Consider the following 23815-nt stretch of genomic DNA (forward strand, 5'->3'; position numbering starts at 1 on the left):
AGGGCTCGCCTCCCCACCTGCATCTTCCCCGGCCCAAGCGGGCCATTCCCGACCCATTCTGGCACTTGATGCGTCCGGATGGCGGAGGCGGTGCGGCCCCGCCTCCCGGGCCGCCGGCACCGGCGCCGCCTGGCGGCGCTGCGGAACAACCCCGCGGCCGGTGCCCGGCGCGGCGAGGCCAACGCCCGCTTCCCCGGGCAATACCGGGTTGGCTGGCGCTCCAGGAATATGCAAAACACCTATGCCTTCAGGTTTTGCCATTGGCTGCCGAGCCCGCGACCATGCAGGTCGCCCCGCTCTGGAGCTTTCCCTATTGGCCGGAGGCTCATGAATATGGCCGCGAAGGGTGTCGCTTCGCCTTTTCTCATTGGCTGCTGGATCTTTCACTCTGTAGAACGCAGCGGCTTTATTCCGCTTCTCATTGGCGGCGGTTTAATTAATATGCAAAACATTTGTCCCGGGCTGCCTTTCCATTGGCGGGTGTGGTGGTGTGCAGAGCAGGGGGGCTGTGGGCCCCGCGGGGCGGGCGGCGGCCGCCCCCGCAGTCTCCCGCGGGTCGGCGGCGGGGCGGGCGCCGCGGCCGGGCAGGGGCGGCGGCGCTGGGGGCTGATGGCGGGATGGGCGTGCGGCCCCAGAGCCTCGCCCCGGCGCCGGTAGCGCCGCCTCGGGGGCGGTGGCGGCTGCTCGGCATGGTGCTGCTGGTGTCGGTGTGCTGCTGCGTGCCCGCGCCCGCAGGTAGCGGGGCCGGGGCGCGGGGCGGCCCGCTCGGGGCGGAGGGCCTGGCGTGGGGGAGCCCCGGGCGGCGGGGGCCCTGAGGGGGCCGCGGCCGCGCCGTCCCGGGCAGTTTGTTTATGGGCGAGGGGCGGCTGCGCGGCTCCGCCGAGGAAAACAGGGCGGCGGCGGCGGGGCCGGTAGCGTCAGGGCAGGCGGGTGAGAGCGGGGCTCTCCCGAGGCCTGGGTTGGTATCTCAGACGCTTCGTTCTCGATCTTAAACTTCTGTTCGTTCCCATAAAAGCTCGGCTCGGATTTGGAGTTTTTGCCTGGGTGCCTTATTTTTGAAAGGTCCCGAATCCTCCTTCTCTGCCCCGACCAGCCCAGGTGCGTAGGCGAGGGTCTGCGGGTGAGTGCTCAGACGGAGGGAGTTGAAGGGTGAAGGAGGCAGACGAGGCTGGGGATGCAGCGAGCTGCTCCCTTCGCAGCCAGTTTCTTGTGCGGCTTTGGCGGATGTGAGGGGAAGGGGTCGTTTTTCACAACTTGCAGACGGGCACCCAAGGACACCGAGGACAGGTGGTGGATCTCTCTGTTTTTTCCCTGCTCTACAGCCTAAAATCTGAGATGGTCTTTTTGCTCATACAAGTAAGATCTTGGGCATCTTGTGCACCTGAATTTAACACATGATACGAGCCTTGGGCTGGGAAGTCTTTCTCAAGAAGGCTCACGTTCGCAACTGAAGCCCAGCTCATGCCAGCTCTGCTGGACGAATTGGTTATTCCGGCCACCAATAAGCTGCACTGTGGTGATAGAAGGCAACTCTTTCCTTCACTGAGTTGGGGTGATGAGGTGCTAGAGTAGGCTTAACATGTAGGAATTAAAAACTAACTGAATACATTACATCAGCACATTTTGTACATGGCTGTAAGAAACTTGCAGAGAAACAGATACTGTGTGCTGCAGCTGATCAGCATAGATTTGTATGCTAGGTTTAACATTGCTGCATTGCTAATACATATCCCTGGGGAAAACTGCATTGATTTGTGTTTCATGTGGGGTTTTTTTAAGCTTGAACAACTTGGTTTTGGTTTAAGATATCAAAGGATGCGTGTTACTCAGCATGCCCACAGATACCCACACTGTAGAGTTTGTAGAGTTCTTGCAAACCAGTGCACTCTCAGTAGAGTGACAGTAAACTAGCTCCTCTTTTGGGCTGAGGAATTAACTTATAATGCATGACAAAGAAAGTATTTGAGTTTAGTTTTTTAATCCTAGCAGTAAAAATTGGGAGTGGGTCTTGTGACTTGGCAAATTTCAGTGGCTCTTATCCAACATTTTGAAGTAAGTTTGTACAATGTCAGCATGGCTATGGACTTGTGCTGTCCTGACAGATGCTGTCCTGAATACATATACATAGCACTGAAGTGTGTACGGTATCCATAAGATGAAGAACTTCCAAATGTTTGCTCTTTCTTTTCCTGTGTTGATGAAGTTTGTTTAAATAGGATACTTCTCCCCCCTGCCCCAACTCTGCAAGCTTGTGTGGAGGACAAAAAAAAAAAAGGTCTGGTTTTAAGAGAAGCCTGTTTTATTTTTGCTTCTCCTGGTAATTTATCTTTCTCAGGGTGTTGACAGTTGTGACCCGTGAAATACTTTGGAGAAAGAGCTCCAAGTGCAAAGTGAATTTAATGACAGATTCCTGAAGCCATGGCATAGTAGCTTAGTAAAAACTCATACACACTCACACACGCTCATGGGAGATGTTTCTTTTTCTGACTGCTGCATAAAATATGCTTTGGGGGGTAAAAGAGATGAGCCACTGAACCCCTCAATTTCTAACTGATGGCAATGACCTTTCTCCTTGCAGTGCACTGCCAGCAGTGCAGAATCCAGCACTGCAATGCTGACTATGTAGCTGCCACTTCTCCTAGCAATGCCTTGCCAGAGGATGTGCTTTTGGATGTGGATTACTGCACTGCCTTGCGTGCATACTCTGTGTGTACCAGCAAGACTGCCAAGTTCTGCCGAGGAGACCTGGTGTACCACTCTGCTGTATTCAGGATAAAGGAACTGTTTGCCCAGTACAACTGCTCCAGTGATGGACCTACCTCATCAGCAAGAGCCCCAGGAACTCAAAACCCTCTTGTTTCTGAGATATGTGATTATGAGAGGAGTTCCAGCTTTCAGAAGAAGTTTGCCCACTGTGGATTATTTGGGGATCCTCACTTAAGGACTTTTAAGGATGAGTTCCAGACCTGTAAAGTAGAAGGAGCTTGGCCATTAATAGACAATCAGTACTTGTCTGTTCAGGTCACTAACGTTCCTGTAGTGACTGGATCCAGCGCCACAGCCACCAGCAAGGTAAAAGGACAGCTAAAAACCTTTTGTACTTAGTAGTGTCCCTGCTGTGGGGCTGTTGTGCCCTGGTCACCCTATGCAGGTATTAGACAGTCATGTCAGTGTGGGGAGTGGGGTGTCCTGGGACAAGTCCTGTATCTGGAAGATGATGTTAAAGGAGTGCAGAGCTTGAGAGGTTGGTTCTGGCCCTCCTTGACAACATGATGTTCTTGCTGCAATGATTCTGGAGGTTCTGCATCTAATGTAGAGTTTCATGTTCATTGTTTTGCCTTTGAAGCCCTAGCAGAGCCTTGAGTGCCTGTTTTCACAGCAGAGCTGTGGTAACCCTTAATAAGAAAATACACCAGTTTTGAAACCATTATGTATTCAAAATGAAGGCCCATACCAGATTTGACTGGCATCCGCCACACCAGAGGAGTGTCCTTCTCTGAAAACCAGCTGTGTGGAGTTCGCTGCTCCCAGCTGGGAGACAAGTTGTTCATCTGGGTCACAGACTTTCTCCAGTGGAAGAGCAGAGTGGGTTCTTCCTCTGGACTTTGATGGAAGCATAAATTTCATGGATCACAGCTCAGAGCATCTGCAGAGCCTTTATGGCTTCAATAAGGTTGCCATAGCATGTCCAGCCTGAGGAATGAGACTCTTCATTTTCATGCTGCCCCCCTGCTCTGGCAGAAGATGAGGCAAACATCTGGCTTCAGTGCTACTGGCTGAATGCTTGGGTGGAAGGCTGAAAAGACTGAACTTTCTGCTCTGCAGCCTTTCCCTGATGAGACTCTCTAGGAATCTGATTTCTGCTTCTCTGTGCACCAGGTCTGTCTCCTTGGTAGGTTGTAGCAGGTGAGCTGGCACCAGAAAAGCCCTCTCTGACCCATCACATACAGAGGAGGCAGTATCTCCTCTGATGTGTAGTGGGAGGAGCAGTGCTTGGGCTGGTTGGTTGATCTAGATGCCAGGAGCTCTGAGTGGGTTGGGTAGGGAGGCAAAGGCACGTTGTTGCTTGAAATGTAGCAGCAACGAATCCCAGATTTACTTCTTGGTTTGAGTGTTGGATGGTAGAGCCAGTAGGATGCTCATCCTCATCCGTCTGCCCTTTCCTGCAGCAGGATCTCATGTAAATGCACCCTTGCAGCTTGTGGGGTGGGTGCAGTAGCCTCTTGTTGCCCTTCCTGAAGTTCGAAGGAAACTTCAAACTTCTGCTTCTTTTAGGGTTGAGAAATAGAACCTGAGTCAAACCCTCAAGCCACTGTGATCTGGTCTGGGCCATTCTCTTCCCTGCAGCCACTGGTGTAGACAGCTCACCTGGGCTTGGCTGAGACTTCTGGCTCTTCTGCCAGGTAACAACCTTTTAGGCTGTCCGAGCAGGGACCTGGACCAGGACCTCCAAAACCCCAGCAATTAGGAAGCCCTCAGTCAAAAAGCTTCAGGTGTGGTCTGAGCTGAGACATTTTTCATGTATTGCCCAACCATGCAGGGGGCTGCAGGAGCTGGGAGGGTAGTCAAGTGAGAAGGTCTTTCAGGGCCAGATACAGACATGGGTCAGAGCCAAATGTCCTTTCTGGCTAGGGGTGTCTGTAAGCAGGGATTCTGGAGGCCCTGGGCCTCTCCTGCCTTGCTGGGAACCACAGATACTGTGGCTCCTATGACAGTGGGGAAAGTGTACCTCAGGCTGCTCAGTGATAAAACTGGAGCTGTGTAAGGCAGAAATCTCAGGGCTTGCAGACTTTGGACCTTGCTCTCAGGTCTCTACTCACTTCTCTCTCCCTACTCTAGTTGCTCCACAGTTGCTGTTTACCCAGGAAGGCTTGGGGGCTGGTGGTGACAGACATTCTTGTTGTGGGTGGGATAGACCTGCAGACAGAGTGCGTGCACTTTTAAGATAAGACAGTGTCATTCTAAAAGATTTCTTGACTCCTAATCCTTGGAAACTTCCTGGTCTCTCTCCCTTCCTCATCGTTCCCAGCCATAACCTTGGCAATGTGCCCTTCCCCAGGTATGCAGCAGGAGGGGTAGATGGGCTGCTAGTAATACACATTTCTACAAAGTCTGACACATGAGCATGTGTGGTCCTGCTGTGTGGCTTGGGGTGTAGGGCAAAGCTAGCATTTGCCATCCAGACCCAACCTCTTCCCTGTCACATGACCAGCACAAATGAGCATCCTGCAGGTTTTCTTCAGTGAGTTCTCTGCATCCCTTCGGGGGAGGGGGAGAATTGCTCACCCATATTGGTGCCCAGAGATTTGAGCACTGCCTGGAGTGGAGCTTCTGTCAGCCTCTTGGTCTGTCCAGATGAGCACTGTCACCTCTTGTCCAGTAAAATGCACTGGTTATGGAGTTGAGATTTTAAAGGGGTTCATCTCTTTTCCCCTACCTCTATAGGGGTACAAGCTATTAAACTTGCAAGAATGACTCAGTGTGGAATCTAATTAGAAGTTCTTTGGCCCTTGTTGGAACTTGGAGGGTTGGAGGAGGACGGGGGATGTGACTTCTCAGTAGCAGTGGACTAGAGGTCTTGCTGTAAGCAGCTCTCCTGTAGTGAATCCACTGTCTAAGCCCTAGGTTCAGTGGGAAAGAAATTCTGCAGTGAGTTCTAATCCACTTGAATGCCATTTTTGCCCTCTCTTCTGCACAGATCACGCTGATCTTTAAGAGCTACCAAGGATGTACAGAGCAGAAAGTCTACCAGGCTACCACAGAGGATCTGCCCTTGGCATTCAGTGATGGCACACAAAACGGTGGGCAGCAGGAGGGAGCTGGCAGTCTGCGCATCCTGGAGAAGCCAGACTCCAACCAAGTGGAGATCCAGGCTCATTACATTGGCAGCACTGTAATCATCCGCCAGGTGGGCCGTTACCTCACCTTTGCCATTCGGGTGCCAGAGGAGACCTTGAATCTCTCGGAGGAGAGCCCTGTCCTTCAGCTCTGCCTACATGGCTGCCCCAAGAATGAGCTGATTCAGGAGCACAGGCTGCGGCTGAGCAACTCCAGCCCTCTCTGGCCTAGCTCCCAACAGGTGTACACAGTGGAAACAGCTGCTGAGCAATGTCACCGCATCCTGCAGGTGGAGGATGTGTATTTCCAGTCCTGTGTCTTTGATCTGCTTACCACAGGGGATCCTGAATTTTCCATGGCTGCATATGGGGCCTTGGAAGACTTGAAAGCCTTGTATCCCAGCAGACTTTCATTACATGCTGCATCCAAGACCATCAGTGTGCCTGGCAGAGCTCTGGCACTTTGTCAGCCTGCTATTTTTGCAGTCTGGTGGGTTCTTGCTTTCCTAACACTGCTCTGGTGTAGTTAGGGGTTGCGTGCATGCATGCGTGTGCGTGGGAGAGTCTCCATCCCACAAGGGACCATTGACCAAGGGCAGAGAAGCTCCTGACTGCTGACTTCTGGGCAAGTTCTCCTCTTGCAGAACTGGCCTGCCTGATCCAGCTCTTGCCACCCATCTTCTATCTTTTCTCTTACTGAAAGTGACATGCCAGTTGTTCAATCCCCTATCTCCCCAGGCAATGCTGGATTTGGAAGAAACCTACCTTGCCTTCTGTGTGCCATTCTGTGGTTAGGGGCTGGAGAGAGGGGAAGGAACCCCTGCTTATAGTGGCCAGGCTGCAGATGAAGAGGGATTGTCCCCAGAGGAAAGAGGCTTGCTACCCTGCAGCATAAGGTTTAGTTGTCCTGCTAGGAGTGCTCCACACTGCTTCCCACCACTGTCCTCTGATCAGTCTTCTCTAGCCCCTAGTCTTCTCTGCTTGTTTCACATGTACCTTCCAGTGCTAAATTGCTCTTCCAGGAGTGGTCATATGGATTTATCCAGAGGTCGGAACAAGGGCCAGCTCCTAATTTGTTGGCACCTCCTCCTAGCTATGGTTACTGTGGCCCCAGACAGTAGAGGATCTGGGAAGATGAGAGGGAACCAAGCTGCATGTTGTGAGGGAGCACTTGGAGTAGTGTTGGTTTGGTCCAAGGAGAGCTTTGTCTATGTGATGATGTGCCTTTGAGATGGAACCACAAATGGGTTGGAAGGAAACTGCCAGGCATTTAAACCAGGCTCTTCACCTTTTCTAATGTCTTTGGAAATTCTGCTGATCTGAGCACAGCTTGGAGGTGAGAGACAAAAAGGCAGCTGGGGCTCAGGTGCTCTTCACTCCTCCTTCGCAAACTGCAATTCACCCTTAGGCCTGCTGAGCAAGCAGAAGGAGTTGGGATAGAGCCTCTCTGTTAGACTGGGAACTGCAGACACCCTGGTTAGCAGGTTACAAAATATTCATTACTAAAATGTGTATATTTCTGTTCTTGATCTGTAAATGTCTGTACGTTCCCTGGACATCTTGCTCTTCCACCTCATTATTTTGTGGACTCTTTGAGCCTCCCCACCTCCTGTTAATAGCATTTTAATCTCTATTTTAATTAAACTGTGTTTTTTATGTGTTGGTGCCACATGCTGATGCTTCTTCTGTGCAGGAAGGTTGCTGGCTTGGCTTCCATGAGCGCAGGCCTGTTGGCAGATCTTTACTGACTGAAGGGGGCCTGTTAAATCAGCTCTTGCTTTCTTGTTGTAAATACCAAGATTGATCATTGATTCCTGCAATGAACAGGAGAAAGGATGTGGAGGGAACTCTTCCATAACATATTTTTGCTATGGGTATGTGTTATGGTTCATTAGTTCTACTGGCTAAGAAAAAGCAGCCCCTGCTTGAATCCTCCTAGTTTGGGGCTGGGTAAAGGGTTCTCTATGGGCTCTTTGTCTGAGAAGATGGTTGGGTTTTTTTGTGTGTCGTTCCTTTGGTGGCCAACCCCCCCCCCCCCCAAATGAATCTTGAAGGAATTTCAAGAGTCTCTGAGAGCCGAACATTTGGTAGAAACTGGTCAATGGGTTTAGAAGTTTTGGGGACAGACAGGTATTAAACCAGGCTTGTGCAAGGGGAAGTAGGACTAAAATGGAGTGCGCAGAGACCTGCTGATCTCAATGTTTCTTTAATCTTAGCTGATCCTTTCCAAGGAGAGAGAAAGCAGGTTGGGAGTTGGTAGTGTGACTGCATCCCCTCTCAAGGAGAGGCAATGTTCTAGTTTGTGTGAGGCTGTTTTCTGGGGAAGGAACACTGTATGCCCCCTGCTTCCCTGCTCTGTTGACTGCTAGGTGCTAGATTCAGTGAGATCCCATTCTGAGCTAAACATAAAAACTTTGTGCCCGCAAGAGGTGTCAGTGCGGCCTGAGTTCTCGCTCTGGTTACTTCTGTGGTCTGAAGTGGGAATGGTGTGCAGTGCTTTTAGTTGCAAGTATGTTTTATTCACAGCATAGGAACAGGCACCAGCTGGGTGTATTGCTGCTTCTGTCCACGTCATGGACCTTGGATTTTGACCTGACAAAGCTTTCTGTGGACTTACATGGAAATGGTAAGAACTTGCTGCAATTCACATCCCCTCTGGAGTTTGAACCCACCCCTCCTAAATGCACACATGCACCTACTTGCTCCTCATGTTTGCTTTAAACACTGTGGTCCAGGCACCACAGAACTGTGTTGGTGCAGGGAGAGGGGGGCATCAAAAGTTGAGGTAATCCTAGATTTCATTTTCCTCTCATGTTCTGCTTTTCTCTAGCACTGTTAAACAAGGCTTTCAAAGCACCTTCTCGGAAAAGTCCCAGGAAAATTGGTGCTTTTGCACCGGTGCACGGCCATGGCAAATGGCATTGGTTCCCTACTAACCCCAGTGTGCTCCTCACTTGCAGTGCACAGAAGGGGAGTTTGTGCAGCTGCCCTCCATTTTGCTGGGCTGAGCTCTGGCTTTCTTTTTTTTCCTCTCTCTCCCCCCATTCCCCTCATGATGCTGTTGAGAGAACCAGTTCTGTTCTCTCAGTACAAAGTATATAGGAGTTCTTAAAGAAGCCTGGAATTTGCACGTAAGAGCTGTGCCTGATTTGTGTTTTGCTCTGCTAGAGCTGGGCTGGTGAACTTATCCGTTACAATGGGGCTAATATAACAAACTTGCAGTTTTGGGGGTCAGATCCTCTGACTGGAATAAAAATCCAAAGATAGCCTTTTTAGAGACCTGGGACACTATGTGGTGTAAAGAGTAAGGCAGGGTTGTATTTTATAGGACTCAGACTCTGTCATCCATCCTTCTGTGAAATGCTTAACTGATTGCACAGGTAATTTGATGAATGGAAACAAGCTTTCCTCACCTCAAGTCTTTGTCTTTAAGTGTAAGCACTATCTAAAAGCAGATGCAACTTACACATGAAATAAAACCCTAGGTTACTTAGCAAGTAAAACTTTTATTAAATAAATTTAAGATTTTTTTAGACCAGAGTGAGGAATTTGACATTGACGAAGCTTGTATCTCACCTGTAACATTGTACAGTCACATCAGTAACTGATGGAAGAAACTGATTGTAAATGCTTATTTTAAACCAGCTTGACCTAGAATTTCCAAAGTCCCTTTTTCCCATTTTGCATTTGTTGGTCATTTTCTTTTTTGTTCAAAATTAGATGAAGTTTAAACTTCACGAAATTACTTGTAGCAGAAATAAAATACATTATACAAATCACGTACATAATAGATGTTAAGTATAAAAATGGTATTTACAATCAGTAAACATGGACTATAGAAACACACAGACTTCCACTGCTTCATCCATTTCTCTCATAAATTCTCAGCATCAGATACAGAGGGGTGGTTGAGGAGATGTGAATGTACTTAAAGGACTGGGCCACAGACATCTGAACAAAGGGAAACTGGAGGAGGATGAGAAGTGGCTGAGGTCCTCTGAAGTCCTCAGATCTCTCCTTAGTATCGGTTGCATCAACCTTTCTCCACCAACCCTCTGTTCATGTTTATAACACGCACACGCACGCGCACACACACGCACACACACGCACACACACACACACACACACAGGAATGTTCTTGGTACCTTATCAAACTCTTGAAATATTGAAACTAATTATTCAGAAGATTTTTCTTTTTTCCGTATTTTGGTAGAAACTTAAAGGGATTGTTTCAAGTTGTTAAATGGATGAGCCTTGTCAGTAAGACCCCCCCACTCTAGGGATCTCTGTTAAATCAAGCTCTGAACTATGTTCTGTGCTTAAGTGTACATATATATATATTTCTATATCTATATATGCTGCATACTGTATAATCTGTCTTTTGAAGGGGGAGGTGGAAGAAAAAAACAGAACCACAGCCCTCTTTTGTCATACTATCCTCCTTGTGTCTGCTTGGAAAAGCTTTGAAGAGGTTATAAGAGGTGAATCCCCTTGTTAAATTCTGCGGGAGAAAATGTCCTGTTCGGTTTGGAGGTTGGAAATGCCTGCTAACCAGCTTTAGGTTATTTCCGACACGTGGAGGCAGTGTGTAGCCCCTGGGAGGCTTCTGTCACTCTGTTCTGGAGATGGTGTTTGCTCTCATTCTCTCATCTTCTCTTGCCTTGATTAAGAAAATTCCCTGTTACCATGGAGAGCTATGAAACATGGGTTTGTGCCATGCATGCAGAGGCAGTACAGTTCCTGTTGGTAAAGGGATTTCCTGTGCTTTCAGCCTAATCCGGGAGCGTTCAGGATAGGCTTTGGCACCAAATTCCAGGAGCTTGGTCTGTAGAAGCCCTTGGAAGGTTAAGACTGAGAGCTGTTGAGATCCTTAACCAAGCTGGTGCTAAGGTTGGTGGGTGAGTGACTCTTGAGCTGAGTAGCTGGCTGTGCCCCAGTCCTGGAGGTATGTAGTTCTCTTTCTCCTTGCTTCTTGCTAATGTTGAGCAGAGAGATGTGCTCTCCCTTGCTCTTTGTCCGTCCTCTCAAAATGTTCAGGCCTATTTGCAGTGCCTGCTGAGGAGACACTGTTGCAGAGGTAAACCCTTTGCTTCCAACCCCTCTTGCAAGGAGTCAGTCTCTGAATGGAAAAGTTTGGTCCTGTGAGTCACTTTAAAAAAAAATAGAGACTGTATATATATATATTTATATTTATCTATGAAAGGGACAGGAGATGGGGTGGGAGTGGCTAAGGTCCCGTACATCACTGCGGTAACCTAGAGAAACACCACTAGGTTTTCTTGGTCTGTGTACTCCAGGCATACCCCGAGAGGAAGAGCTTCAGGTCCCCAGGATCTGCTGGTTTTCTGGTCCCTTTGCTATGCACCACATTAGCAGCAAATATGTGAGTCCATCGTGGCAAGAATCTTCCTGCTGGGCAGATATTGAGTCGTCCCTTCAATTTCATGTTTTTGAGGAGGCGGGCTGAAGGCAGATGGGGTGGGTAGGTGAGGAGCAGAGGAAGGAAAGGGGTGATGTCAAAAGAGTTCATAAATTTACTGGCCTCTGTAAATCAACCTGAAGCAGAAATTCTTCCTCTGGACTTTCCCTTCACCTGAACAGAAAGGGGTGGGGGAATTGGGAGATTAGGAGGACATATGCGCAAACCTCAGGCTTTGAGCTGCTGCTTCTTAAATGTGGAGGAATATGGTCCCATTTAGAAGGGATGAAGAGCAGCCCTTGCCTTGTTCCAAGTCTGGCGACTGGCAAGAGCTAACACTTTAACAGCCAGCTCCTACATCAGGCAGCTCTTCTGTGGCCCTCCATGGCCTCACCTAGGCTCATAAGCTTCTCTTGATGGTGTGGCCACCAGAGGAGGCCATCCAAGGCTCACCTGATATTGTAGTAAGCATTCTGAGTACAGCTGTGTAGGCATGGTGACAGGCTCTGCAGACCCCAATACAGATTTTGCTGAGCTCTTTGCTCCAAACCCTTCCATGGGCCTGCTGTGACAAAACCCTCCGGCACAGGAAAGTCGAGCAAAGAGGAGCCAGCTGTCAGGAAGGACACTGAACCATTTCCAGATGTGGCCCTTCCTTGCCCTACTTCCAATGGATTGGCCCCATCTGCCCTGAACAAAGCAGGAGGACACCCTCATGTGACTGCCTCAAGGGCTAATTTTCTTCTAATCTGCTTTTCTATGGTCCTTGTGAATCATGTGATTGCCCTTTCTTGCCTTAGAAGCATTCTCCACAGACTAATCTCAGGGCACATGCCCCAGCTAAAAACAAAACTATTGGGTTTTAAAAAATTGTTAGAAAGATGAACAAATGTGGGGAGGGGTTAGAAAACAACAGCTGAAGCCTCCTTAGACCACAGGCAGGTGATCTGAGCCCTTCTGGCTGTTGGGGCCTTCAGTCCCTGCCTGAGCTATGTTGATCTCCAGCTCAGCCATGGCCATGCCAGTGCCTGGCTATGGACATTATTGATCTGGACCCCAACCCAATGGATTGATTTCCTGGCTTGACCTCGGACCTGTCTCATCACTAGGGACTTGCCTGGCAATCACTGGACTATGTTTGAGCCTGGCTGCCCTCACCAGACCTGATCCTGACCTGCAGATTGACCTCTTGGCTTGACCTTGGACCTTCCTCATTTCCATAAAATTGCCTGATGATCTGGACTCTTGGTTGAATCTGGCTACCATCTCCAGGCCTGCCCTGGTCACCTTCCTCTGTTAGTGTGAGGCTGGGCTCTTGCTGGCAAGGCCCCTGTCCCGCCATCTGTGTTACTGTGTTCAGCTCCCCATCCCTTCAGGGAGCAGCTAGCCTTGCAGCTCCCTGACCCTGGGCAGCACACAGAAACACTGCTGTGAGGGTGCCAGCTTTACCTGTGCTGCAGAAGTAACTCCTGCTTGCTTGCTGCTGTCAGTAGGGATGGTTGGCATCCTTGGGTCGTTTTAATTGGACCTTCAAACGTTTCATGCCAATCTGGAAGCCGTTCATGGCCTGGATAGCAGTCTGTGCGCTGGATGGGTTGTCAAAGCTTACAAAACCTGAAGGACAGGACATAGGCATGGCCAATAACTCTTGGCTCCATGCCATATGCATGAGTGTCCTAGTTATCTGCCATGCTCTCCTGCCTGGGGGCATCAGCACTCACCAAAACACTTGCTCTGGTTGGTGGCACGATCCATGAACACCTTGGAGGAGATGATATTGCCAAAGGGCAGGAACATCTGCATCAACTCATTGTCTCCAAACTCCTGAGGGAGATGGTAGATGAAGAGATTGCAGCCTTCAGGACCTGCAGGCATGGGGGCAATGGGGAGGAGCCAAGCACAGACAGCCCCCAGAGGAAAGAGGAAGAGAAATACACTCAGCTCAGAGCACAGTGTTGGAGGAGAACCCTAGCACTGCCTCTGTCTGTCTCAGCCTCCCCTTGCTGGCCTTTTTCAATCACTGGTCCAAAGAAAAGGTCTCTAGGGGCTGTCCAAGAGCATCTGGGAGGCAATATGCAGACCTAGAGGTTCTAGAGAGCAGATTTGGCTATCACAGCTTTCCTGGTTCCCCCCTGGGGTGCTGGGCATGACGACTCTCCAGCAGTATATCTGGTGCTGTTGTGTTGGAAAGAAATCGGCTGAGGTGACAGCTCCTTCTTCATAGCTCTCCCACCCCTGCTCAGCACTGCCCAGAGGAGCAGGCACCTGTACATGGAAGCTGCAGAGGTAGCCTTCCCTGCCCACAGCCATGCAGTGGTTGCATTCGACCCATGAGCCACAGCCCCAACTGGAAATCTCCTGAATTACCATGCATCCTACTTGTGGGCTGACCTAGTCCTGCCAAGTCCTTCACCTGGTCCCTGTGAACCTGATAAGCACAGGGAGCCATCCCTTTCCTGGCACCTGCTACGTGAAGCAGGAGCAGACAGATTCCTTTAGCTCCAAATTCTGTCCAGATGAATTTTGAAATAAGCTGAAAAACAACCCTGAGGCTGGGAAAGCTGAAGAGAGAGGAGGGTGCCTTGGAGAGCCTGGTTTGACTGTTACCAGTGTGGGTCTAGCATCAGCAAAGAGGAGGAGAAGGTGCTTTTCTCCCCAGCTTGCATAGGGAAGGCCTTGACTCTACACTCTTTGGTGTCAAAGCTTGGTGTTATACTGACTGCTGTCAGCTTTGCTCTAGGCGGCATCTGACTGGTGATGAGCTCTGGAAGTTTGCCTGACCAGCATCTTCTGGCTTCTAACAGTCCACTCACTGCAAAGCCGAGGTTGGTTCCATAACCCAGCTCCAATACAAAGGATTAGAGTGGACAAGGATTAGTGCTGCCTCCTCTCCATTGGCTCTATGGTCCAGAAGATGAGCTCCATGAGCCACCCCTCCCTCTCCCCCCTACCCCTCCATTCCCACCCTGATCCTCACCTTCTCGTTGCTGCTGCTGCAGGATGGGAGGTGGCTGAGGAATGCTCTGCGTGATTGGAGTGATGGTGGTGGTTGGATACACAGCTGTGTTCCAAGGAGACAGAACAAATTGTTTACCTGAGAAACCAGTCAGCCACACCAGGAACTGAGAGAGAGAAGGGAAGCTGTTACCTGCATACTGCTGAACTCCTGTAAAGGCTGGGTGCAAAGTCTCTGCTACTGAAGGGCTCTGGGCTGCAAAGAAGAAGAATGGAGTCAGAAGCACAGCAAAGGGAATTGCGCACACATGTTCCAGTAAGTCTCCATGCCTGGCTGGTAGAGGGCTAGGAAAAGTCTTCTGTGTGGGGATCCAGAAAAAAGCTAATTGCAGTTCCTGAAGTCTCTGGGTGTTTTCTTCCAGCTGTCCATACCTGAGTATGGCACAAGGCCATTGGTGTAAACTGTGTCCAAGGTTGGATGGCCATTTGGGAATGGCACCACTCCAGTGAATCCGTTTGAAATGGGCGCTACCAGCCCTGGCATGGCTGCTGTTCCCAGGAGAGGAGGTGAATGTAGCCCTGCAGAGCAAGAAGAAAAGGGGATCCTGCATGAGTCAAGGTCCCATGAAGCTCTTGCTACCTCCACCTCTGTCTGGCAAGAGCCTGATGGGGTATGGGGAGCTGTTTTCTCTGTATGAGCACTGTGCTGAGTATTGGGGCAAGGGGTTTGTTGGTCATGAAGGATTCGCTGTATCCTGGCCCATACCAGGTCCTCACCTGATGTTGGAGCAATCGGAGTGGCTGGCAGCCCGTTGAGACTGACGGCACCAATCTGCTGGATGTGGCAAGGGGAAAAGGCGACACCAGGGCTCAGGTAGCTGCCGTGGGAGGTGGAGAGAACCGTTGTCTGCTGCTGCATCAGCTGCAAGGCAGGGTCACACGCTGTCAGGGCCACGTGTGGTCAGGATCACACATGGCCCAGGGCCACAGACAGTCAAGGCCCTGGGAGCGTCTCGGAACCTGTGGCCGGGGCTGGCTCCCATGGTGGGCCTGGAGCTCCCCGCAGCCACATCCTCCTCCGGGGCCACCTGCCGTGATGGGCCAGCCAGCCAGGGCTGGGGCCAGCTTGACAGACCCGAGGAGTGGGGCACAGCTGCCGCTGGTGGTGGAGCAGCTTGGTTTGGGTCTTCTTGCAAAAGCCAGAGCCACAGCTGGGTGCCCTCCACCCACCCCAGAGCCTCTCATCATGCCAGAAGCCAGCAGCCTTAGGGGTCTCCTGCTGCCTCTTGGCTACAAGCTGGGCCATCTATGAGAGCATCAGAATGGCGCTGGAGGCCCTTCCTGCTCGGAAGACTCCTGCAGTGGAGATGGGGCAGGGAAAGGGGCATGCTGGCGACCCAACAGCAGCCTCTCACTGCAGGTCACGGCTTTGTCAGCCTGCCAAAAGGGATGCTAAAGACAATTCCTTCCAGCCACAGCCCTGTCACAAAGCCCTGCCCTGTTTCCTGGTTGCCATCTAGCACAGCATTGAACAACCCAAGCGAACAGCTCTCCCTTGGGGAACACTCTTGTTGCCCAGCCTTCGCACGGGGACCAGGCTGCTGCTGGGCTCGCTCAGGGCCCCCCACCCCACTGCATATCCGGGGTCTGTTCAGGCTCAGCGCACATTTCGGGCACTGCCCCTCGAGGCTGCTCCGGGATTCCCTGAGCCCCGTCTTGCCCCAGGCAGCAACCTGCACCCTGGCTGACAGATGGCGGCTCCTTTTGGTCCCCCAACACACCCACCTAGGCAGAGAGGCACGTGGCAGAAAGGGGATGAAGCTGGGAGGAGGGTTAGAAGGAAGAAGGAAAAAAAACTCCTTCTTGACCCCTTTGGCTGTCAATAGGTGCTCTGGAGCATAAGATTAAATTAGAGTGCTCTCAAAATGCAGCAGCAAAGGTTTAGTTCTGGATGCAAAATTATCTAGCTCCTTTATAAGCCTTGTCCTCACCATCAAGCAGGAAAAGCAGGAGAGGCATCGGCACAGCTGCCTGGAAACCACAACTCCATGGGAGGAGATGGGGTGGGAGAGCAGCAAAACCAAGCAAAACACAGATCCTCTTTACGTTCACTACAGTGTCTCATTGTATGAGCTGCATGGCTGTCTGTCGGCTGGTGCAAGTAGAGCAACTGGGGCAGTACTGGCTCTGTGGAGCGGTGCCGGGAGCGGTGAGAGGCCCGTGGTACTGCAGGGCTGTGGGGCACACCGGGCATGCTGCACCACAGGGGTCCTACTGCCTCTCGAGCCCAGTGCGCAAGTGCCCCAACTTCATCTCATCTGTTCACCTTCGGTTTGTCTCCGGACCAGTTCCCTGCTGGAGTGGGGCTGGCTCACCCTGAGCTAGGGTTACAGCAAAACATGGCCTTCCAGAAAGCGCAGAAGTCCTGCTCAGGTGGTGTCCCTGTTACAAACCATCTGCTCATACTTCTTATCTTCACAGTTTTCCCATTTCAAGATGTAGGGACCAATGCATTTCTTGGTTGCTAGATGAATATTCTTTAAAAAAAAATTTTTTTCCTCCCACCTATTTTGTGCCAGGATCTGGCTGGAGAAAGACTGGCATTCGATTGCAAATGCATGAGCCTAGCATTCTGAAATTGTTTTTGTTAGTTAAATAAAAGTCTCTTAATGAATCAATAAGAACAGGAAAAAAAGGGGGGGGGGACAAAATATGCTTTGTGTTTAGAACTAACTAATTTATGAAACACAAGAAATATTCAAGCGTTATATACAGCTAGTAAATTGCACTGGCTATTTCTTTAAGATTCCAGGCCTTTTTTGTATTGATAGATTTATTTTTTTTCAGCTCCCAGTCAGTTCCATGATTTCATCTGAACTAATCACTGAATTCAACTTGTTGAATAAACTAAAAATGAAGGAAATATAGTCTCTTTTCACTTGCAGAAGAGGCACCTGGGATTGAGACTTTGTTTAGCACTTAAATAAACTGGTTCCAGATGCATAGCCAGTCATGTTTCCAAGCTAAGGGTGAGAATTTTTCTTTCAAACTGTATCAGATAACAAGCACTGTCTGAATATTTTTCAATTAATGCATTTTATCTGAATAGCTCAGGATAACTTTAGACCTAATATAGCTTGTCATTATTTTACATTTACTTTGAGTTTTTTTTTAAGGAAAATGCATTTAGTATAAATTAAAAACATCCAACTGAAACGAAAATCAGGCCCCAAACTTTTTCTTCTTTTCTGTTCCAGGCAGGGGACTGTCATCATCCCTGTGACATCTCTGGGACTGCATTGACTTGGAGAGGCAACAAATCCCATGGGGACAGCAAGAGAAAAATGATGGCACATTAAAATGTAAACATAAGAACCAGTGCCTGTGATGCACTGGTTCACCCTAAAAGCCCTCTCTCCTTTCTGTCTAATCCAGCCGCATAACTGTTAGCTGTATCTCCTGCGCCTGTGAGCAACCTTGGGGGCAGCATCTCCTACTCCAAGCCCTGCATTGTGGAAGCACAAGCTATGTCAGAGATGCCCTGAGCCCTTGCCCCTCCAGGATCCCAGCTCCCAGGAGAGTCCATGACAGGACATTTAGAGGAGCTGTAAGGAGAGTCGGCAGTGAAAAGCCTCCCTTCTGTCCCCACTTCCGTGGATCCTAGGTGGCCTTTCAAAGGGCTGGTACTGTCTCCCTCTGATGGCGACACTGCATGTATATGAAAACTGGCCAGGATCCCTCCTCCAGAGGATGGGAAACTGAAGACTGGGATGAGACAGGAGAAGAAACAATACAGGTGCGAGGTTGGTGGCTCAGAAGGAAGAAGGAGAGAGAACCAAAATCAGTGAAAAGTAAATGGAAAAGGAGGAAGAAAACTGAAAGGGCAGGAGACAAGCTGAGCCCAGAGTCAAGGGGACAGCCAAACTAAAGTCCTGGAGCAGGAAGGGGAAAAGGCCAGGCTAGAATCAGAGAGGAGGCAACAAATCTACAGACACAACTAAGGAGAAAGAAGTTGCAGATAAGGAAGCAGCACAGCCAAGGCCTGACTCTGATTTTTTTGCCCTCAGCAGGAGTTTCTGAAGATTGGAGGGGTGAGGCAGGCGCTTAAAGACTGAGTCCAGAAGGTCTTGCTGCTCTCCTTCCTGAGACACCCCAGGCCATGAGCTAATAAAGCACTTTCTACCATCATGACCTCACTGCACGGCCCATTCCTGCCTCCTTCCTCATCACACCATGCACAAGTCAGTGCCATCTCCATGGCAGCAGAAGATGCACCAGAACGATGTCTTGGCTGAGCCAGCGAGCCAACAACCTCAGACCTCAGGTGCAGCTGGCTCATGGATGGCAGGGCTGGACAGAAGTGACTGGCCCTATCAAAAGAGATACTGTCATCTGTTCAGAAAGGGTTCTTCCCTCTAAATCATGCTTCTGCTGGCAGCATTGCTGCTTGGAATGGTATAACCATTCTCAGCCTCATTTCACCAGGAAAATCAAATAGTCTGCTGGACAAATGCTACCCTTGGTTCCCAAAATTCCCCACCAGTACAGGCCCTCATATTCACCAGCTCTTTTCCCTTGCCAGTCTATGCTCTTGCTACACACTTAAATTGCTCTTGGTGGTGGGTGTTTCTGGGGATTCTTTGAGATGAAACGGCCCATAGTTGAGGGACGGTTCCTTTTCTGTCTTGGAGATTGAACAGAGACACACCAAGTTGCCGCTGGTGCCAGAGGTAAAAGCAGTGCCCACAGATATGTTGGAAAAGTAAGTTTGTTTTGCCTTCCAGGAAAGGAACTACTTGAAGTTCCTTCTTTTGACACAAGGATCCCTTACAGCCTTGAGCAATTTCCATTTTCCATGGGCTTAATACTTGGCAGCAGAGAGACCTGAAGGTGATGACAATCTCTGAGAAGACCCAGAAGATGGTGCTTTCTCCACCACAGCTGAGCAGGGCCTTCTTGAGTTTGGGATCTGCCTCAAACATCAATGGGAATCGCCATTATCACCCCAAGACAATGAAGTTCCCTCACTAAGATTGAAGGCACAGACAGCTTTACCAGACAAAGAGCCAGATAGATAAAACATCTGCAACCCTCTGCCGCCCACAGCTCCCTCTCCAGCATCCAGCAAACCACACAGTCACACTAGCCGAAAGAGAAAACCTTGGGAGCCAAGGACAGCACTGGGGACTAGGTCCCTCCTGAGAATTGCAGCAGAAAAAGAAATGTGAAGCCGGGCCCAGGGTTCTCGTGACAGTCCAGAAGCAGAGAGACACATTTGTGCCATGGACACAAAAGAGCTCACGAGTTGGCAGATTGCCATGTCTGGCAGACATCACTGAGGAATCATGGCTCTGTGCTGTCCACAAAACAAGACAGAAGAACACTGGTCATGCTTGACCTGTTCCCAGACACCTCCGCCAGTCTACGTCACATCAGAGAAATCCATCCTCACTTTGAGATGGTCTCAGCTCTCTCCTGCCAATCCTTCCAGGAGAGAAATGCGCAGGGACTGAGCTGCCGATTGAGAAACTGAAGCCAGGAATACTCCCAGGTGCCAGGAAGCTTTCACACGTTTGCTACAGAGATCCTGTCTGTGGTCTCCCAGCCCAGGTACAGTGTTGCCCCATAGCCAAGAGGGCAACCTTTCCCCACACACACGCGTGATACTCACAGCCTGCGCATAGGCGCTGTATGGGCTGAACGGCAACGTGAGAGATGGAGTGAATATCCCCAGCTGCCCCACCATTTGCTGCATACGACGGAGGGTCCTCTCTTTATCTGTGTCAGCAAACTTCACCACTAGACTGGAGGAGGCGCCCTAGGCACAGAGAGAGGAGACAGAGAGAGGCGGCAGGGGGAGAGGAGTCCGTGGGACAGCCGGAGAGTTGCAGTCAGGCGGGGTGGGATGGGGCAGAACAGACAGCAGAGAGGAGCGGGAAGAGGAGCAGAAGACCGTTGGAGTGAAAGTGCTCAGGAGCTGCCTGGAACCTGGGCTGTTCCCTTCCCCATCCATCCATCTGTCTGTCCATCCATCCCTTCCCCTTCCCGCCCTGCCCCTTGCACGCTGGGGTCTGGCACAGCTGCACAAGCGGGTGCATACATGCCTGGCTGCATTCGCCAAGTGTCAGGATGGGGGCAGCCATGAATACCAAGGCAACAGTCAGGCACAAGCACCATCTTTCCACCACCGTGAGCTTGGCTGGACAGGCAGATCAGGTCCTGGCAGCTGCAAATACCCTTGCTGCAGCAACTCACTGTCCTGCCCACAAGCTGCTGCAATCGAGGTTAGAGATTGTGGGAGACAGATCACAACTGCAGCTCTGCTTGCACAAGAGGGCACAGCTGCAGTTACACAACTCCACACAATGCACAAGGCATTCCCACCCACACCCAACCTGTCCCAGAGACCTCCTGTACCCCCTGGGTAACAAGGCTGGGGAGCGTGCACAGGCACAGGAGCCCTCACTGTTCACATTGCTGGATTGTTAGCTTGCACCCTGCTCTATTTTGAACTATTCCAGGTAGCTGTCTCCAAGAGAGATACATGGCCCAGCCCTTGGCTCTCTTTTTTTAGCCTTTATAAACATAAGTGCTGTCACTACCAGTCTGGACAGACATAGACACGCACACCCCAGCCCAGGAGACAGGATGGTTCCCAAAGACAAGAGCATGGATACACCCCACCCCCCACCCCCCAATCAACCAAACCAGCTGGAAACTGCAGTTGAACCTGTGGTTTTTGAACAGTGCTGGGTGTTCCCTTCTACAGGGTGATGGGAAAGAGGACTGGGAAGAGGGTAGGTACCCTGGCCTCATACTCACGGGCATTGTCTGGCTGCCATGGAGTGCGTGGATTGCTGCCTGAGCCTCTGTGTGGGATGAGAACTTTACAAAAGCACAGCCTGGAAAGGGACAGAAAGAGCACAGGAGACTGCAGTGACAGGGCTGCTGTGAAGCTGCCACCTGCAGAGCCAGGCAGGACACAGTATCTGGATCTCAGACAGGGCAAAGGAGGGCCACCCTGAGAAAGTGGGGGACAGAAAGGCTGACTCATCCCAAGTAACCTAACCTGGAAAAACTGGAAGGGGCTCAAAGCATTACTTCAGTGATACACCCTGTAGATGATGTCACCAGCTCTACTTTTTCCCCACGTCACTCCCTTTCCCCAAACTCTTCATGCACTCCTAATTGTGGGTGAAAACATTTCAAATTGCAGATCCAGATTGAGCCAGCAGGTGCACTAGTGATCCTGGTAACTCAGCTACTCATCCCTCTCTGCTTCCCCTCCTGTCACCCAGGTCTCATCCCATCTTCCCCAATCTGTCCTTGCAGCAGATAACTCTCCCTGCCCTGCTCCCCATGTCTGGCTGGGATGCAGGTTCCTCTAGCCCACCTCCAAAGAATGGGGTGGGGATGAGTGCTCCAGGGCAGGGTGGGAGGCACAGGCAATGCAGCAGGTGAGCATGACCTGAAGAGCAGGGAGACAGGGGCAAAACACACAGAGGGGTTCACACCTTTGCTGTTACCGTCAGGTCCGCGGAGCACCGTACATTCATCAATGACCCCAAAGGGTTCAAAGAGCCGGAGCACGTCCTCCTCAGACTGTTGCTTATTTAACATGCCCACAAAGAGCTTCCTGTCCCCTGGGGGAAACACAAAAACATCAACCTTCTGTGAGGCTCACAGTCCAAAGCAGGAGGATAGGGGCACCTCAGCACACAACTGCCTGGTATTGAAAACATGCCTGGCATGGAAATGATTTGCTTTTGGCTGCAATGCATCCCTGGGGTCAGTCTGCAGGGTCTCCCTGAGCCACTCGCACCTGCAGAGGTTCCTGTGGCCTCCCCTGTCATGCCCTCCCCAAAGGAAAGTGAAGGCTTAATAATTTCTTGCTCTTCATTATCCCTTTCTTTCAGATGATCCAGTTCATGTGGTAATAAGAAAAAGTGCCTGGGCAATTACACCATTCTTGAACAATAAGTAAGGAAACAGAAGATACCCCAGGAAACACAGAAGGAGAAATGTGGGGTGAATAAATCCCAGAAACCTTGTCTTCTCTGTTTCCTTTTCCTTCCACCCAAGACCACCAATTCCACAGCTATGGAAGAAGTGTCTTAGCTCCCATTTGCCCTTCCCTGGCCCAGTGTAACCAGTATATCTACCAAGCTCTCTGGCAGGGCCTGCAATAAACCCTGGCATCCTGGGTCCCAGTTTGCCTCAGAACAGGATCAGCCAAATGCCAACAAGGCAGTTATGCGAGAGCCAACAAAGAGCCCCCGGTTGCTCTCTCCCCTCTCAGAGGGCATTTTGTGCCATGTCCCCCTTTGGCCAAGGGGAGAGGCTGGCCAATACCTCCTGGATGTGGGGCCAGGGTCCTGCGGAATTCAGCTGAGTGGAGGTGGGATGAGGTGCACGGCGCTGCCTCCTGCCGCCTGAGGCCACAGAGGCACCTAGCTGACCTGCAGCATGCAGCCAGATGCCACCCAGCCCAGCAGAAATGTGGCCACGACTGCTGTGATCAGCTATTCATGCAGCATCAACACCCCAGCCTCAGTGCCAGCCTGACCCCCATCTTTGCAAGGAGGTGGTCATGTCAATTAAAGAGTTAACGCTTTCCCCCCACCCCAAACATGACCCACAGGAACGACTGTGTCAGGACGCAGCTCAGGAGGAGCAGTGAGGGATGATTCCTTATTGTCAGTGGCAGGATCAGAGGGGCTGGCTTCAAACAAAGCCAATGTAATGTGACGCATGTCAGGGAAAATAGCAAGAAGCTGCTATCTGTTTGAGAGTTCAGTGACCTGAAAAACAACAGGTTTGTGAGCTACAACAGCATAGAGGGCTGCAGGGGTGGTGGTGTGCGTGTGTATGTCAGGGATGGATGACACACAACACAGTCACACTGCAGGCATCCTCTTTGGCTTGGAGGTTGGCTCCCAGCCAGGTGAGTCTTTCCCCCACACGCGCACAGACACATTTGGGAGCATCCACCCGTCCCAGGGCTCCCTTGCAGGACAGTGCATGCACAGCACTCATGGACAAGCACTGGGGCACAGGAGACTCATGCATGCACAGGAACAGGATTGCGCATTGACCCTAGCCCTGGCAGATGCCCTCAGAAACTCAGTTCCTCAAATAGCAAGAGGGCCATGCAGACCGAGCCACACGTCCACTGTGCAGGCAGCACCGGGAGATGTGCTGCATGGCTGCACCACTCCTGCGGGCACAGCATACCACTAAGCACCAGAACTGTCCAATCAACCCAGCTGCCACCTTGCTCCACCAGAGCTCAAGCATTACAACTGCTAAGGCTAGGGCTGATTGCTCTTACTCAGGCCCAAACTGCTGCTCCTGATTTACATCACTGCAAGTGGCTGAAATATACAGCCTCAGGTGTTTTTAAAAGACCAGATTTCCTGGCTTCCCATTTGCACAATTCCCTGGATAATTAAACCTGTGGGAATCTCATCCCTCCCCTTCCATTTTCCTTGCTATTCTGTCTGCATTTCTCCCTGCGCCTGCATGATAAAAGGGTTGCATTTTGGAGACGCTAGTTCAACTGACTGGGTCCATCCAAAATGTAGTGCTTCAGCAATGCCCAAGA

At 50.7% G+C, this 23815-nt stretch overlaps 2 protein-coding genes across 3 annotated transcripts in view; one reads left to right on the plus strand and one right to left on the minus strand.

The window, feature by feature from the left end:
• The first annotated feature begins 572 nt into the window (after positions 1–572).
• Positions 573–22262, plus strand: LOC106486414 (repulsive guidance molecule A-like). 2 transcript variants are annotated; one of them, XM_067312967.1, is made up of 4 exons: positions 573–735; positions 2579–3072; positions 5699–8463; positions 22128–22262. In XM_067312967.1, the coding sequence occupies exons 1-3, from the start codon at positions 618–620 to the stop codon at positions 6365–6367; spliced, it is 1281 nt and encodes a 426-aa protein (XP_067169068.1). In that variant the 5' UTR covers positions 573–617; the 3' UTR covers positions 6368–8463; positions 22128–22262. The 2 variants fall into 2 exon arrangements, with proteins under 2 accessions (XP_067169068.1, XP_013800454.2); XM_013945000.2 differs by lacking the exons at positions 573–735; positions 22128–22262 and adding an exon at positions 1119–1356 and having other exon boundaries at positions 5699–7879.
• Positions 8470–23815, minus strand: part of CELF5 (CUGBP Elav-like family member 5) — a 52857-nt gene continuing 37511 nt past the window's right edge. Inside the window, exons 6-15 of the mRNA XM_067312969.1 lie at positions 21726–21854; positions 21034–21113; positions 19883–20029; positions 14989–15133; positions 14644–14790; positions 14405–14467; positions 14234–14317; positions 12978–13121; positions 12706–12870; positions 8470–11430 (exon numbers count right to left, since the gene is read on the minus strand). Of these exons, the coding sequence (XP_067169070.1) occupies positions 12743–12870; positions 12978–13121; positions 14234–14317; positions 14405–14467; positions 14644–14790; positions 14989–15133; positions 19883–20029; positions 21034–21113; positions 21726–21854 (1067 nt within the window). The 3' untranslated portion in view covers positions 8470–11430; positions 12706–12742. The remainder of the gene's footprint in view (positions 11431–12705; positions 12871–12977; positions 13122–14233; positions 14318–14404; positions 14468–14643; positions 14791–14988; positions 15134–19882; positions 20030–21033; positions 21114–21725; positions 21855–23815) is intronic.

Source organism: Apteryx mantelli, chromosome 30, assembly GCF_036417845.1.
Source record: "Apteryx mantelli isolate bAptMan1 chromosome 30, bAptMan1.hap1, whole genome shotgun sequence".
NCBI lineage: Eukaryota > Metazoa > Chordata > Aves > Apterygiformes > Apterygidae > Apteryx > Apteryx mantelli.

Bases quoted from the DNA above. Each gene is read 5' to 3' on its own strand.
- LOC106486414 (XM_067312967.1), top strand. From the start codon at position 618: ATGGGCGTGCGGCCCCAGAGCCTCGCCCCGGCGCCGGTAGCGCCGCCT. The intron at 736-2,578 runs GTAGCGGGGCCG...TTCTCCTTGCAG, and splicing joins CTGCGTGCCCGCGCCCGCAG to TGCACTGCCAGCAGTGCAGA. The intron at 3,073-5,698 runs GTAAAAGGACAG...TCTTCTGCACAG, and splicing joins GCGCCACAGCCACCAGCAAG to ATCACGCTGATCTTTAAGAG.